The sequence below is a fragment of the Carcharodon carcharias genome, chromosome 4 (assembly GCF_017639515.1).
Source record: "Carcharodon carcharias isolate sCarCar2 chromosome 4, sCarCar2.pri, whole genome shotgun sequence".
NCBI classification, from domain to species: domain Eukaryota; kingdom Metazoa; phylum Chordata; class Chondrichthyes; order Lamniformes; family Lamnidae; genus Carcharodon; species Carcharodon carcharias.
Window position 1 is genome coordinate 24,118,259 of NC_054470.1, and position 18,237 is coordinate 24,136,495.

Consider the following 18,237-nt stretch of genomic DNA (forward strand, 5'->3'; position numbering starts at 1 on the left):
TCTTGCTCCACCTTGCCCACAAAGTCTTCTAACAAAAGTAAATTTTCAAAACTTGCCATGGTCCCTCCTGGCCAGTGGAGGTTTCTTGTTGTAGTTTGGCTGTCAGCTTTGACACGAGGCCAATCTCACCCAACTCGGCATTATAACCATCGTGTGACACTGATGACATCATGGGACTACCAGTTTTGTATTTAAGTTAGGCCCCCTGTAATGAAGATGAAATGGTGCTAGAAAGGAATGGAGCAAAGTCAGGCTGGTAAGTGAACTTGGCCTAATCTTAAACCCTCTGGCACTCCATTCTAATTGTGTGATGCATTTAAAATCAAGGCCGCTTAAGTTAGGCTCACAGAAAAATAGGCATTTTCAGTAGACAAAAACCCCCCTTGAAATCAGATTGTTATAATTATTCAATCATGGGCTGAGGGAATCTGTGGCAGGGCTAGCATTTACTGCCCTTGAGGTGGTGGTGAGCAACTTTCTTCAACCACTGCAGTCCATGTGGTGCAGGGACACCCACAGTGCTGTTAGAAAGGGAGTCCCAGGAATCTGAACCAGAGACAGGGAAAGAAGAGTGATATATTTACAAGGCAGGATGTTAATCAACTTGGAGGGGAATTTGCAGGTGGTGGTGTTCACATTACCTCTTGCCCTTGTCCTTCTAGGTACAGAGGTTATAGGTTTGGAAGATGCTGTCAAAAAAGATTTGATGAATTATTGCAGTGCATCTTGAGTATACTGCACGCTGCTGCCACAGTCCGCTGGGGAGAAGGGTGTAAATGTTTAACCTGGTGGATGGGTGCCAGCCAAGCCAGTTGTTTTGTCCTGGATAGTGTTGTGCTTCTCAAATGCTGTTGGATTTGCACTCAGTCATACAATTGGAGAGTATTCCATTGCGCTCCTGACTTGTGCCTTATACATGGTGGACAGGTTTTGGGGAATCAAGAGGTGAGGCAACCCCTGCAGAATATCCAACCTTTGACCTGCTCTTGAAGCTGCAATATTTATATAGCTGGTCCAGTTAAGTTTCTGAGTCAATGACAGGGTGTCAATGGTGGGGTGGGGTGTTGGGGCAGGGAGCTGGTGGGATTCAGTGATGGTAGTACCACTGAATGTCAAGGGGAGGGGGTTTGAATCTTTCCCACTGGAAAGCCTGGCATTCTGGAGCCACAATTCTGGAAGACGACTTTTAGAAGCAGATCTGGGGTGGGACAGAACTCCCCCTTATCCCATGGAAACAATCTTGACCTTGTCTTTTACAAAGTGTTTTAAATCCTTTCCCATCAGATATGGTTTTCATTTACATGCTTTGGCTTTACATACATTTTAGAGCTTTTGATGTCAATGGAAGCTAAATAAATGCTTGATTAAATTCAACTGGTCCAGTTAAAGCAAAAAGTGAGCACAATTGAACATAAATTCGCATGTGTAGTACAAGCTCTTATTGATGGCACAGGAATACTGGAGCAACCCTTCTTTTGAATCTGCCCTAGGTGAATTCTCTTTGCAATTGCTGTCCTGATGCAAATTAATTGTAGGTTATAACAGTCAGATCTCAGTTTATATATAGTTTTACCTACAACTAAAATGGAGTTAATAATCTTACAGCGAAGCTGAGAAAAGACCCAGCTATTACTTCAATTCTTTGGGGACAAAAGCATAAAATAGGAAGCAGCACCAAAAACAGGCTATATCAGTGTGACTTAGCTTTCCACTGTTTTTAATTTCCATCTGCCATCTTTGTGCTGGAACAGCAGAAAGCACATCCTTAAAAGGTGCAGTAATAAAAACTAAGAGAAGTTGAAGATTACAATTGAAAATATATCAAAAGGAGGATTGGAAACCTCTGTTCAAAGAGAGACGGTTTTGTGTTATTTACCTTCCCACTCCAGTTCATTACCATGCCCTGAGTATTCAAGAGAATCTGCCTCATCAGGGGTCTCAAGGTCATCTACATTGATGTCAAGGTCATCTGGGGTGTCAAGGTTATCATCAGATAGGACTGAGCCTTCACTCCGATCGAGTGAAAGGCTGATATCAGGAGCTGTGAGCTTTTTCTTCCCATGGTGGATTCCATTGAGGTCAAGGGAATTGGGTGGTGCTGATTAAAAACAATAGAAATAGAAAAAGATTAAATCACAGCGTGCACACACCTTAAATAATCTCAATTTACAGTGCCTTTGAAATTTCAAATAAAGCAGCATTTGTGAGAACAGTATCTAAGCATAGCCGACCATTGTGCAACTTCTAATCACAACCTTCGACAATAAGTTATACGCAAGTTAATGTGCACATGTTAAAATAAATGTAGCAGGAACTTGCTGCAGGATTCCTAGGTCAGAGGCTAGGAATCCTGCGGCGAGTAACTCACCTCCTAACTCCCCAAAGTCTGTGCACCATTTACAAGGCACAAGTCAGGAGCGTGATGAATTACTCCCCACTTGCCTGGATGAGCACAGCACCAACACTCAAGAAGCTTGACACCATTCAGGACAAAGCAGCCCACTTGATTGGCACCCCATCCAGAAACATTCACTCCCTTCACCACCGATGCTCAGTAGCAGCAGCGTGTACCGTGTACGAGATGCACTGCAGGAATTCACCAAGGCTCCTTAGGCAGCACCTTCTAAACCTATGACCGCTACCATCTAGAAGGACAAGGGCAGCAGATACATGGGAACACCACCATCTGGAAGGTCCCCTCCAAGCCATTCACCATCCTGACTTGGAAATATATTGCCGTTCCTTCAATGTCACTGGGTCAAAATCCTGGAACTCCCTTCCTAACAGCACTGTGGGTGTACCTACACCACAGGGACTGCAGCGGCTCAAGAAGGCAGTTCACCACCACCTGCTCAATGGCAACTAGGGATTGGCAATAAATGCTGGCCTAGCCAGTGACGCCCACATCTCATAAATTAATTAAAAAAATTTAGATACAGATTAAAGCCTCAAATATTTCAGGAGGTTTACTTGAACAAGAAGTCCCACCATCAGCATCTCTTAAAAAATTAATTATAGTGAGGACATAGGGCACAATGAAGCATTGGACTGAAGGAACTATTGGAGCCAAGTGTTACAGAAATGAACTCGTAGGCTGGAATTTTATGGCCACATTGGCATTGGGCATCATAGTGGGCAGGGATGGGGGTGGGAAAAACACGCACAATATGGTGAGAAGGTCAAAAATCGGTTTTGTGGCATCGTGAAACCAGTTTGTGATCGTCCGATCCACACGTCGATGCTGGGCCAGGTTTCCTGCCGCCGCTCGTCATAAATGACATTTTCATCTAGTTGTAAGCCCTGCTCGCCAGGATCATCTCCCCACGTCAAATTTACCACCCAGGTCAGGGTGCCTTCAGAACGGTGTACTTCACGACTGCCTTTAAAAGGTGTGCACCTGGTGACCTGAACTTTGAGGAGAACTCGGAGGTAAGTGCACGCAACCTCGCACAGCGCTCGCGCGCATCGCCCGTAGCACATCAAGCAAGCGTGCAGGGGGTACAGATAAGTCACTTTTTCCCAGCTGCCTTTCAGTGTGGTGCCAGGCCAAGGACTTCAGTGTGGGGAAGAGTGGGGGGTTGGGGGGCAAGGCAGCACCGATGAAGGAAAGACTGAAGCACATGCCGAGGGGAGTGGGTGGAGGGTGAGGGAAGCAGCCACACACTTGGAAAAGCTTATCAGAAGTGAGCATTCTTCCACAGCTGAGATCATTCAGCAACCACTCCATTGACATGCTTGGAGTCGGGCCTCTGAAGCCTTTCAGCCCACTCAACACAAAAACATGAACGTTCCACGAAATGCTCCAGAACTTTTCACCCCTTGAGAGCAGACTGCAAATTAATGTGCATTTTAGGAAGCATCAGAACAACTGGCCGACAGGGCAAGTTGTACAATCCGCTTGCTAAAGTTGGCCATGGCACAGTCACTGGTGGAGGTGCTCACAGCCCCTTGCAATGTCTTTATTAAGGTTTGGACCAGTTTCCCCATGGTTCAAGCCAACAGTGGGTTAGGAGAATGCCTACACCTGAGCTGAGAGCATAGCATGCAGTCCAATGGCCGAAGCTGCAGCCAATTGGTTAAGGGAGTGGGGCAGGGGTGGTTGGGGTTTTGGGCAGCCAATGAACGCACTACACACTGGCCATCTAAGTGGTGGCTAGCACTCTGCTGCAAGAATGACAGGGCCTTTGGACTTAATTAAGAAAGGTTCTTAGGACACATATGCTAGCCTACACGTCTTTCTCTTTGACCCTGCAGGAGGAGAACATCAGGCTCATGGAGCATGGTCATTTAGCGAAATGCCTCATGACTTACATAGACCTGGGAAGAAGATGAGGAGAGCAGTGCAGGCACCTGGCTTGGCAAGGGGAGGAGCACCTGCCTCAAGACGAAGGGGCGGCACAGCTTGCTGTGCACGCAGCTGAAGATCCACGGTAAGCCATTGCTCATAGCCACCTCGCTGGACCCAGGGCCTATAGATGACGCGCGTCATTCCTGCAGTTGACTGAGAAACGGTGTCGCTGAAGACTACGCATGTCTTGGGAACTGGTCGGTCACATATGCCGCCTGCTGCAGGATTTGGCACCACTGGGACATGGAGGGCATCCACTGCTAGTGGTTGTGAAAGTGACCGCAGCGTTCAATTTTTACACCAGTGGCTTCTTCTAGAGCTCCACAGTTGACCCGTGCAGTAACTTGCAAGCCTCCATGCACAAATGCATTCAGGAGGTAAGGGTCACCATCTTCACGAAGGCACAGAACTTTGTGCATTTTGCCCAGGATCAGGAAAGCCAGGAAGCAAGAGCACTGGGATTTATGCAGATCTCAGGTTTCCCACAGGTGCAGGGTGCCATCAACTGCACTCACGTGGCGCTTAGTTCTCCATGGCAGCAAGCAACTGCAAGGGCTTCGCTGAATGTTCAGCCAGTGTACGACCACCAGAAACACATCCTTCAGGTCTGTGCATGATTCCCAGGGACTGTCCATGACTCCTCCATCCTTAGCAGGTCACAGATCCCTGGCATCTCTCAGGGACCAGAGAAGCTGCAGGGTTAGCTCCTTAGGGACAAGGGCTACCCACAGAAGATGTGGTTGATGATGCTGGTGCGGTGGCCTCAGATTACAGCACAGCGATGCTATAACCAGGCTCGTGCCGCGACCCGGACTTTGGTGGAGCAAATGATAGGCATTTTGAAAATGAGACCCTAAGACAAAGGAGCAGAAATTAGGCCATTCGGCCCATCGAGTCTGCTCCGCCATTCAATCATAGCTGATAAGTTTCTCAACCCCATTCTCCCGCCTTCTCCCCATAACCTTTGATCCCCTTACCAATCAAGAACCTATCTATCTCGGTCTTAAATACACTCAATGACCTGGTCTCCACAGCCTTCTGTGGCAATGAATTCCATAGATTCACCACTCTCTGGCTAAAGAAGTTTCTCCTCATCTCTGTTCTAAAAGGTATTCCCTTTATTCTGAGGCTGTGCCCTTGGGTCCTAGTCTCTCCTACTAATGGAAACATCTTCCCCACGTCCACTCTATCCAGGCCTTTCAGTATTCTGTAAGTTTCAATCAGATCCCCCCTCATCCTTCTAAACTCCATCGAGTATAGACCCAGAGTCCTCAAACGTTCCTCATATGTTAAGCCTTTCATTCCTGGGATTGTTCTTGTGAACCTCCTCTGGACCTCTGCACTCCAGATTTCTGAATTCTCTCCCCATTTAGAAAATAGTCTATGCCTCTATTCTTCCTACCAAAGTGAATGACCTTACACTTCCCCATGTTGTATTCCATCTGCCACCTCTTTGCTGATTCTCCCAACCTGTCCAAATCCTTCTGCAGCCTCCCCACCTCCTCAATACTACCTGTCCCTCCACCTATCTTTGTATCATCTGCAAACTTAGCCAGGATGCCCTCAGTTCCTTCATCTAGATCATTAATGTATAAAGTGAAAAGTTGTGGTCCCAACACTGACCCCTGCGGAACTCCACTAGTCACCGGCCGCCATCCTGAGAAAGACCCCCTTATCCCCACTCTCTGCCTCCTGCCAGACATCCAATCTTCTATCCATGCTAGTACCTTGCTTCTAACACCATGGGCTCTTATCTTACTGAGCAGCCTCCTGTGCAGCACCTTGTCAAAGGCCTTCTGGAAGTTCAAGTAGATAACATCCATTGGCTCTCCTTTGTCTAACCTACTTGTTACCTCCTCAAAGAATTCTAACAGATTTATCATGCATGACCTCCTGTTTGAACTACCAGTGGCTTCCCCACAAGGTAAAGACAATTTCTCCTTAGCTAGTTCAATCTGCCTTTTTTCATTATCCCTTTGTGCTTGTAATTCCTTCTCAAGCTTCTCTAGCTGAAAGGTTTGCTCTTCCCTTCTGGGATATTCTCTCTCTCAGAATTCCATCTTTAGCCTCCCCTCTTCTAGGTGAATTTTGCCTAAGGTAACCTGATCTGTTTCTGGTTCTGTATCTTCCGCCTATTTCAGTTATGAGTTGAGGCCAAGTTGCTCAGCCAAGATTTCTAGCACCTTGAGGCTCTCGCCGGTTTTCTCACAGTAAGTCCGATCTAATCAGCTATTGCTTTAATTGATCTATTGTTAGGGCTGCTAACTTTTGCCAAGTTAAATCCTCCTGTTCCACATATGATTTTGCATCAAAACTAGCCATGCTACTTTCTAGTGTATGCGAACTATTAACTATTATTTTAGTTTAACATTGTAGAAGTGCACTGTCTTCTTTAACTGTATTTTCCTTGAGTGTGTGGTGTATGACTGACATAACATTTAGGCTTTTTGGTTAGGGGGGTGCAGTGTGTGAATAAATAATCCTCTATTTAAACCAATGGAAGTCTGCTGCTGGATATTTAAACTAACCATATGAAAAAGGGGGCTCAGAAACACACATATTTACCTTTGCAAAATAAAAACACACTGATTATGGACAGGAGGGAAGGGAATTAAGTGCTTCAGTTTGTCTCTTCGCCCCGGTCTGTAACAGAATTGCATGCTGCATCCAGGATTTAAACTAAATGAACTAAAATGAGCCGAATCTGACATTAAGATAATAAATTGGAACCAAGGTGGTGAACAATGGTGGGGTGTTGGGGGAGGCGCTGAATCACAGGCTGGCGATGGCTCTCAGGTGTTCTATGGAAATAGAATGCACACGTGCTCCACATTATACTTTAAAAAAAAAAATTGCTAACATTTCTGTTGGCACAGCAGCAAACATTGAAGATTCCTAGGCACAACAAACCTGGCACCTGCTCCACTCAGCACCAGCCAGGTTAGCAGAGGGGACCTGAAAACAAGCATTAGGCCCGCCGCCAAGCCAGTGGAGCCTGCCCGCCCATAAAGGGCAAAATTCTGCCCCTGGTGTTCAAATTCCCCCATGGCCTTGTTTCACCACATTTCTGAAATGTCCTCCAAACTGCAGAGCTCTGCTTTCCTCCAATTCTGGCCTCTTGTGCATACCTGATTTCCTTCAGCCTACAGTCGACAGCGGTATTGTCTGTTATGTAGGCCCAGGCTCTTCCTCCCTAAATCCCTCTACATCTACTAAGTGGTCCCTTAAAACTTCTCTCTTTGACATAGCTTTTGGTCATCTCTCCTGATATCATCTTATGTGACCTGGTGTCAAGTGTTATCTGATAATATCCTGAGACATGACACAGGATGTCTCGGGGTGTTTTATTACATTAAAGATATAAATGCAAGTTTGTTATTTTAAGCAAACAAGAGGGTGTCATAGTTATTATTCAATGCAACAAATAAAGTACCTATATTGAAATTTAGCAGAATGGCACTATGAATATGAAGATCATGGCCATGTCTAAAATAGCTTCAAGCTTATTTGCCAATTCCCTCCACATTAAAATATGGGTACTGTAGGCAATAAATGACCTAATACCAAACCCCAACATTGATTTCATATAATACTTTTGTTTTAAATATCAACTTCTAAAATTTTTAAAATACAAACTTAGTTAACAAAGTCATCAAAGAAAATAGAGATTTATTCTATGTTGAACAGCTTGTTTTTATCACGATTGTTAGTTGTACAAGCTTAGTGAGGCAATTTTAACTTACACTTTTATCTTGAACAAAATGATGAGTCATAATCATCGTGACATTGACTCTCAGCACATCATTTAACAGTTATTTTCAGAATGAATTAATCAAACTCTTCCTACCAGGTCTGCTTTCTTCATCTAAGGGACTTAACACACCCTCATCAAAGGGAATGTCCATTCCCACATCCTCTGGCACTGATCTGTAAAACACAAGCACAAAGTAATTACTATGAATACAGTGCCTATAATGCTGATACATTGACACTTCTGTTTAACGAACACTGATCTCAGGTTTTGATTCCAGTAACATGAAGACCTTCTAAAAACAAGTTTGGCAGCATGGCAGCTGCATGATGGGCCAAAGGGTCTCCATCTGTGCTTTAGATTTCGACAGTAAGATTTCTGCCTATTCTCATCTATTCCAAGTAGCAAGGTTCACCCCATATCGATTTAAAATCTGAGACTTAAAAAATCTTTACAAAGCCAATTTAAGACTTAATTTTGAACTAAATTCATATAGGTCATGTTAATTTACAGATTAGCTTGTTAATTTAAATTCATGATTTTAGTGTTATAAGTTCTTGCAGTAATAAACCTTAAGAGTCAATTTCCTCTGTGACTGTAATGTACAAATGCAAACCAAAGTTTCAAATAGTGATTGGTTTGCACCCTTGCTTTAGTTGTTCTTCAAATGACCTGAAGCTGAATCGAAGCAAACTGGCTTTAGAAAGGAGAAGAATGGAAGATGGAGGCTGGAGCTACTAAGACAGACAGGGACATATCTAAAATAAAAAGGGAAAATGCTAGAAAAATTCAGCAGGTCTGACAGCCTCTGTGGAGAGAGAAACAGAGTTAAAGTTTCAAGCCTGCATGACTCTTCTTCAGAGGCAGGGGCTTTTATCTTAGGGATATATCTAACTTCTTCCTACTTATAAATGTCCTCTCCGTCAGCATGTACAAAATGCATGTACAAATTAGAATTGCCATGTGTCATGGTTCAGCCAATTCTTGTAATTATTAATTATTGAAGCATAAATTAATTTTGATGCACAATTTCCAGGTCCTACTTGGAACAAAAAGTTGTATTTTTTTAAAAATAAAAAATAAAGGAAAGGCTAAAGAAAACTGACTTACATTTACCTCACGCCGGGACACATCTCTCAAAACAACTACTTGAATTGCTTTGAATACCTGGTCAGTTCTACCCTCTGTAAGCGTGAGGTTATCCAAAACTCTCCTGCCCATGTCCTAATTCATAACAAGTCCCATTTACCCATCACCTTTGTGTTCGCTAATCTACACTGGCTTCCCAGCTAAGCAATGTCTCAATTTTAAAATTCTCATCCTTGTTTTCAAATCTCCCCATACCTTCACCTCTCCCTACCTCTGTAATCTTCTCCAGCCTAACAAATCTCTCTGGTCCCTCAATTCTGGCTTGTTGAATATTCACGATTTTAATAGCCCACCATTGATGGCTGTATCTTCAGTTACCAAGACCCTAAGCTCTTCAAATTCTCTCCCTGAACCTCTCTGCTCCTCTTTCTTCCTATAAGATAATCCTTAAAGCCTACCTCTTTGATCAAGTTTTTGCCCTAATATCTCTTTATGTAGCTGAATCAAATGCTACTTTATAATGCTTAAGTGCAGTGCCTTGGGATGTTTAATTATGTTAAAGGTGCTATATACTTACAAACTATTGTTGTTAAATGATTACCATTTCACCAAATGCAGCAACCAATTTTTGTGCAGCAAGATCCCACAATTCATGAGACGAAAAGGCAGTTCATTTGTTCTAAGCAGCACTGACCAGGCAGAATTGCTTTTCTGCGAATACTGCCATAGAATCCATGCAGTCATATAAAACACTACATCAAGCACAAAGGGTCTCTGTTTAATTCTTGTCAGAGTCAGTATCTCAAAGTATAGCACTTCCAAAATATCTTGTCACACATTAAGTCCTGCTCACCTTTAACTCACTTCTTGCTGATGCGCATTGGCTATATTTAAAAATCCAATCCTCAGATAAAATTTCCTTCATAGTCTTTTGACACTCCCGACCCTGTAACTCCCCCCAGCTCTACAACCATGTTAAACACTCAATTTTTCTGGCTCTGCCCTTGCTCACCACCAAAGAACAGAGGGTCCATTATAGCTACAGAGTAATGGACTTTGACATGCAGGATTGCGTGATTTGCATCACACACTAGCTGGATGTTTATTGAATGGGAGCCCTTCTTATGGATAAAATTGAGGGGTTAACTTTTGGGACCTTCTAGCTCAGATATCCCCCATAAAATGTACCATGAACCAATGGAAACTCTAATTGGAAGTAGACTGCCCTCTGTTTTGCAAATTCCATGGCACAATTAATAAATTGAAAAGACTGCCTGAAGAGAATATGGGGTCTCTTTTATCCAGTGATTTGCTCCATTTCTATATGTGCAGTGTTTCAATGCAGTTGCGTCACAGTCACATATAATTCTGTGAATTTTAATGATGTAGATTGCAAATCTTCGGTCAGCATCTGGCATATTTACTCAGTAACATTTGGAGTGAAGAGCAAAGTCTTCTAATAAATAGAAAGAGTGGAAAATCTAGGTAAGATTTGCAGTCTGTAAACTCTTCTGGATCGAGTATCAATGGGTTGGATATAACCATTGTTGATTTAACCATTATTAGTGGTGCCAAACTCTGGCCCCTTCCATGTACTCATCATCATTCTCATCATAATAGAAAAGAGAGGGATTGCCATTGGGAAATTCCCTTTACCAACACAAATTTTCAACTTTACAGGTATTTGTTTTAAATAAGTGGATAATATTTTAGTGATGATCAATAATCAGCGGCTTGACAAAATTTGACAGAGCTGCAATGTGGATTCCATTGTGCAGTAATGCCTTTGGAACATATTCTTCCTGTTACAGCCCCTAATATAATGACATGGTTATTAGTGGGCTGGCTAGAGACAGTAAAATGGTAATCTGGGGGGGGGTGATTTGGGGAAACTAGCCCATCCACCCCACATTCTTGTACATGCAATAGGGCGGGCACAGAGAAGATGATACTGCTTTCTAGCAGACGATTTGGAGAAAAACACTTAAATTTTTTTGTGATGGGGTTCCAGCAGAAATTTACACCATTCTAATTTTCTTCAATTACTACAATGAACTCATCAAAATATGTGGGTTTTGCAAATAGAATTCAGGCCTGGCAATTTTGTAGGTTTCAGTGTTTTCCCAGTTTTCTATCCTTTATAAAAAGATTAACTGAAATACTTCTGGAAAATTTCTTTAAGAATTCAACATGCAGGTTTTTGAGGCTAATTAGGGCATTCTTAATTACCGGTCAGTATGCTTTTTAGGAAATAAACCATGGTGCATTATGCTTACCCAGTGAGTTGGAGTTATTTCAACAATGGGTTGCCAAGGCACTGAAGTAACAGCATCTACAGAATGAATTGTAGAAGGTAGCAGCATAGAGGGGGTGGGGCAAGCCGCCGCAGGCTGTACAAATAACAGATATGTCTGACCCTGGGTCTGCATTTTATTTTGTAGGCAATCAAACTTCAAGTGAGCCGCCAGTGAGACTGATAAAAAGTCTCTGACCTTTAAGGACTTCAGTCTCAGGATGCCTATCACCCAAGATGAGCACCGGAACCCCATTTTCTGTTCATTTACCATTAATTGTATATGTGAAAAAAATACTGCACTGGTGCAGTCAGTCAACCACAGTGGACAGCAATTCACCTCAAATTCAGTTAAACATGGTTAATAGGTACAGATTCTCTCTGATCGTCATAGCACTCCAATGCCATTTCTCTTGGCATTTTAAATTGAGCTTGAGGTGTGAATAATGGTAATATATGACAAAAGTAGAGCCAATTGACATGCTAAATTTATGTGTTGTTAGGCTCCATAAATTAAATCTGGGGTGACTCTCCACATTTTAAAAAAATGATTGAACGTGGTCCCATAAAGAACACAACTTGCTTCACTGTTGATATTTTAATATGGAATTACCTGAGTAGTGCACAATCAATGCCACCATCTTGGTTAATAGCATTTTTAGGCAAAGAGCCGTGCCATCTGAGCAATTTTATACAAATGGCAAGTGATGAAGCCCTGTTCATGCTAATTCCTGAATAGGACACTGCACTGATACCCAGCACCAAAATGTACAATAATAAAATATTTTCTGCCTGACAGCAGCAAATAATGAACATATTTTATCCAAACACTGAGCACATTTAAAGCTATCACAAAAATGAGCTCTAGCCAGTAAATAAAAGGTGTAATTTAACAATAATTAAGACTAACATGAAACACTTCAACTAACTCCATCCATCTCAATGATAAAGTATGTTTCCTTCAACTTAGTAGAAGCTTTATAAAAATACAATCTGATAGTTCATCTGGGTTAGAATCAAAACCTTAGCAATGACTGTTGTGACATTAGCTTTCAAGTACTTAACATGTACACAGGCAAGTAGCCGTTTTGTCCCCGATCGGCATGCTGGCAGTGGCACAAAATTACGTGCTCACCCACGTCAGTCCTCCTTCCTCGACGATTGTAAAGTAGCTGTGACCACTTTTTTTACTTTGAGTTTTAAAAGTGCTGAGAGTTTGCCTCAGGATGCCTCCTATTGGCCCTCCAGCTTTGAAAGCCCACCTGCTGTCCTTAATTGGATGGTGGCTTCTGGCTACTAATTGGACAGTCCTGGCAAAATCATCATCAGGTGACTATACCCGACAGAGAGCGGGGTAGGGACCCATATTTGAATCCGATGTCAGGTATCCCAACTCAAAGTGCCCATTGCATAACTATGCCTATAATTTTAATGAATGCTTTAACTCTCCTTTTATATGATTACCACCTATTAACATAATAGATAGAGAAATGTCACATGTATATGTTAAGTACTCATAAGCAGTCATTTCTAAAGTCTGCAGCTACAGCTGTGGCCAAGGAGGCAGGAGGGGCTTCCAATGCATCCTGTACAGTTGGCACTTTGGTCTGCCACTGGTAGGCTGCCTCCAGGCTGTTGCCCTGTTCTTGAAGCAATGGGGACCCATCACAGGCCAACTGGAAAATTTCAGATGGCCTCTGATCAATGGCCTTCATTGGTTTTTTAATTATTTCAGTTGACTATCCTTCACTTGTGGGTGGCTAGCTGTTCCATCCCTGATCCAACCTCCAAGAAAATAGCCCTGGGGTGGAAACCAGCATGCTGGCCAATGGTACGAAATTACATGACCACCCAAGTCAATTCCTACCCAATATCTCTATGTATTAATATTGCAAACATAAATTTGATGTCTATAATCTGCATAATCACTACAGCTGCTGAGTGTATTTTTTTTAAATAAGCAAAAGGATAAAGTTTAAGCTACAAGATTACTTTAGCAAATAGAGAAATTAAAATATAGACTTCAGTACATTGCAATATTCTTCCTTCTGGAATCTTTCAAAACTTCTGCACAGAACTTTGCAATTCTTTCCTTGCCAGAGCATCATCACCTTCTTGTTTCTTTTCTCACTTTACCTGTCAAAGTCTCACACTCTATTCACAACCAGAAACTGATTTTAAAGCGACAGCGGAGTTAGATGTTAGTAATCATTCTGATGTATATTACACGGGGTTAGAATCATAGTCATTCCTGTTTTAGCACATTGGGTATAAATAGAAATAATCATCAGTAAAATGCCAAATCTATTCCAATCTTGAGAAAACTCTGAAATTGAAATGTGCCTGTTAACATTTCTAAGCTTTTCTTGTTCTTGGTATAAATTGGTGCTGCTGAATGTCTGAAATCTTTTTTTTAAAAGTCAGACACAAAATCCTTTCATCAATCTTTAGCTTTAATATGACTTGAAGAATATGTTAGTTCATTTGTTAACAGTATGATTCATTTTAGCAACATATTACTTTCAGGAGGTGAAGCAAGCCAATCATCCTTCCTTAGATTATTCACTTAGGAGTTCACTGTTTTTGTTTTCCTATGTCATCTGGAAGCATCTTGAATGCAGGGCAAAGGGCCTTTGGTCTTCCACTATCCTGCTCAGAAGAACATCCAAGTGTTTTTTTTGTGCAAACATTAGTCTTAAGTCAGACCTTCAGCTTTAACTTATGTCACCTTATTACAATGATTTGGCTTATCTTGAAAAAGTGCTCTAGATATACCTTCTTCAAAGATTTTAATCCATCTTGCATACTTCAGCAAGGTTCCTACTCAATTGTCTCCTTTCAGGACTAGGGAACAATTTCTCATCTTTCTTCATAACTAAATCTTCTGCAAGTGGTCAGCCTTGTAACATTTTCTCTACCTTGACTCTATACTTTTAAGTTTTTCCCAAATGTCTTGGGAACTAAAGTGGATAACAATGAGAGGTCTAACCATATCATTGGACACTTCTAGCAGCCTCATTCCATTTCAACACTGTTAGCTATTTCCACACCTTTCATTGGGAAAAAAGTTGATGATCTTTTCCATGTAAAAGTAGGTAACAAAAGTTTTATATTATCTACATAGGTCATTTTATTTTGATTTGGTACAGAAATTCTACAGTTATTCAATCTAAAAGCATACTATAATCAATATGTTGCAAACTGTGTAATCATGTAGGCTTAACCTCTACTTTAGTTTTAGAATAGCTAACATCTGGAATTTATAGTAAATCATTCTGTATCAAAAGTGCACAGCAATAACTGCACAAAATGCAAGGTCAAAGTTTTAACTACTTTTGATAGATTGCAGACTATCTTCTCATTTTTTTCAAATAGTATACCAAGACATTGAGAGATTCAGAGAACCATTTTAATTTCCAGTGAGTTTTGGGTGAGACGGGGATAGGACATGGCAAGTGCACAACAGTTGGTCTAGATTTCAGGCCTGGGGCATTTTAAATCCCCAAACCTCATCTGCATGCCATTGGTCAGCTGGCCGCCCAAAATCAGCTGCTGGGGTGAAAGCTTAGGTGGTCAGTAGATGGCAACTGAGGAAGTTGGAGTACTGGTTTTATCAATCATTTACTAAGATCATTATTCTTAAAGAAACAAACCAATATTCTACTACTTCTTATCAATCTACTATAGGCTTTTAAATCACAGTACCTGTCAGCAACTCTACATGACATTAGATATTTGCAAATATTGGAATGACAACTGATGAACTTGAGAGCTAAAATGCCTTTCATATATTAAAATATAAAGGCTGATCTTTAAAATTTTGTTTTAAGAAGTGCAAAAGCATCACGTTGTGGTAACCTATTAATGAATAATCATGATTTTTGCTCTACAACTTTCTTGAGCCTAAAAATTATTGTTGTGATGGTAAATGTTTGATGCATTTACATGTCAGACCTCTCTTCACTATTTTAATATTGACCTCAACCCGGTGGCTTTAAATAGGCAAAGTAGCACATCAAGGAAAGCTGAAAATACAGAAGGGTTACGTGTCTGCGAACAACACCAATAGTAAATTCTTGGCCTTTATCTCAAAATTCATAATTGATTAAAAAAAAGCATAAATATATCACTTCATTACTTTAACTGCCACAGAGTTTTACAGCCTTCGTCAGAAATGGCTACAGATTTTCATTTTGACCTTGTATGATTTGCCATCTTGTGCTTTTGGATTTCAGATTCCAAACGTGCAAATGCTTAGCATACTATCAATTAAATGCTGCCAAAAAAAAAATGTACATATACTTACCTCTAAAGAAAATAGTGAATTTATTCAATAGAGAATAGTGTATCCTCCAGCCTACCTGCGCCACAATCATTATTGTCTTGTAAGCGAGTGTGCTATCCACTCACGATCTCCAATGTACTAGCTGCCACATAACATGTCAAATCAATGTTTCAATGACCTTTTCTTCCCTGTTGGCATTGGTCGGGGAGGTTTGTTCAAATCTTCATGCTGCCAGAATTCATAACATCAGAAATTGTGCTCAACATTTCACCACATAGATTAGTAGAAGATCAACATATTTTCAGTGAAATTGTAATTTTTCCCATTGAAGAAACCTTTAACACTCTGAACCACCAAATAACTCTTATTTTCATAATGAATGATGTAGACATGAAATACAGTACAGATAATCAATGTTGTTTAATTATCTCCCATACAAGTACAGAAAGAGAAGACAGTGCATGCTCTGCCTCTGTGCTAAAATATGGAATCCCTTGGTTGAAAACCAAGGTCCATTAATGTGCTTACCAATGTTGATTGAACATTTTTACTTAAACTGCAATATAAAATGTAGTTAGCGAAAAGCATTGCTCACTTCTTAACTACATTTATAAACTAATGAATTTAATTATCCTTCAAGCAAAAAGAAAAACTTGATCTGTGCCAAAAGTCACTTCTAATCATGCAAATACGCTTCTCATGGCAAACTTCCTATTTATAGTGAACTAACATTTTTAGATGAAATACACAGGATGCTTTGAGTTACCTTTCTTTACTGTTGCACCAACAAACCAGACTTTCAAGTGAGAAAAGTGATTCAAATTACAGGAACTGAAAACAAACAATTCATGTGGCAGAAACAGTCTTTTCTCTTCCTGAACCCGCAAAGAAACTAGCTGCAGCCAATCAGCTTTAAGAATTAAATGAATGAGGGAAAGATAGAAGCTTCAGCCATAGACAATGAACCACAATAGAGCAGAGCAGCTGGTAATATGACCAACAGGAAGCACACACTGAACAGTAAACTAACATTTGTATTAGTACTCTCACAGACTTGTTTTGCATAGTTGACTCAAATATGTGGTTTGCCTGAGGCAGCATTAAAGAGATATCAGTGCTTTTCTGTTCACAGTCAACCTTCAACTATCTTCATTATACAATCAACAATAAGGATTTGAAAATTATCTACACATACTAGAACAAGTCCAATCTCTGAAATCCATATAATTATATATGTGAGTCAACCTTCACTGATTTTATACCAGCCAAATACTCATCAGAAGGGTACTTCATTAGGAATTCTATTGTTGCCGCCCTTTATAACATGCAAAGGACACAGTTTTATCTCATTAACTCTTGATGACCTCCCATAGTCCAGCACATAAAGCTACATACATCACAGCTTTACAAATATAATTCAAAAGTATTGTTGCCATATGTTCCAGACCAAAAATAAACTCTCTTTAATGAACTACTGCAGGTGCAAACTGTAGTGCACAATTTAACTTTGAATATTTAGAGCAATTAATATTATAGCTTTAAAAATTAAAATGAATATTTAATAGCGAGAAAGCAGCTGTATTTAATTGAAGCAGCAAGCACTGATTGCTGTATGCAGTTCTTTGTGAATAGTCACAAACAAACATGGATTTCTTTGGCTTCAATTATTCAATAACCAATTTAAAAAATATCATGCTCTGTTGAACCCCTTACCTTTTAAAAATGTGGACAATCTTGTCCTTAAAATATTATTATATTCTTTACTTTATCTTCTGCATCCCTATTTGCAGCTCATTCCCAAACCAGATCTTCCATTTTTGCACTGCTGATCACATGACTGATGACACATCAAAACACAGATGATCACCTGCTTCCTGATAGCTCTTCAATGAGAAAGCACAGCAGCTTTGACTTTAATGATAGATCAGAGAGCGATAAGAATTCATTAAAGGCTGGCCACTGTTTTACAATCCCAGGGGTTTGCATTGTAACACTCCCGAAACCTAGCCTAGTCTGTGAAAAACAGAGCTTTCATTAAGGGCTATGCATTCAGCAAACCAGGAAAGAAAAACGGATATCTGTTAACACCACACGGGTATTTGCAATACACAACATTTACTTTTTGCTGTGTTAGATCCATGACTTTCTGTTACACTGTTCAACTTTTCAACAAAGTACACAGTCCAAATTTTATAACTCAGTGTAAAAAAAAAACCTGATTTGTCCTTGAAACACTGCAAGCATTTCTGGCACAATCCTGGCATAAGTCAATGAGGTGTGTGTAGAAGTCCACTGCCAGATACATCTTGAGGCAGGGGACAAGGGCCTGTTTGGAGAGGAATCTCCTTGTGCTCAAAACTTGGTCTGCTATGTTGTGGGGAGGGGAGGGTGGTGGAAATGGGCTAAGCAGGTATTGGGAGGGTGGAAGGGAGCAAGAACTCATATGTCATGGGCAGGACTTTGCTCGGCGG

General features: G+C 40.9%; 1 protein-coding gene across 12 annotated transcripts in view; it reads right to left on the minus strand.

Annotated features, from left to right (window-relative positions):
• LOC121277224 (protein prune homolog 2-like) overlaps nucleotides 1-18,237 on the minus strand; it is a 496,270-nt gene that overhangs the window by 81,490 nt on the left and 396,543 nt on the right. For 4 of the 12 annotated variants that reach the window (XM_041186396.1, XM_041186394.1, XM_041186398.1 and 1 more), the window contains 2 exons: nucleotides 8,196-8,275; nucleotides 1,877-2,098 (listed from right to left, as the gene is read on the minus strand). In XM_041186396.1, the coding sequence (XP_041042330.1) occupies nucleotides 1,877-2,098; nucleotides 8,196-8,275 (302 nt within the window). Of the gene's footprint in view, nucleotides 1-1,876; nucleotides 2,099-8,195; nucleotides 8,276-15,787; nucleotides 15,810-15,842; nucleotides 15,995-16,532; nucleotides 16,681-17,479; nucleotides 17,606-18,237 lie in introns of those variants that run through there. The other 8 variants (XM_041186403.1, XM_041186401.1, XM_041186400.1 and 5 more) reach the window with 8 other exon arrangements.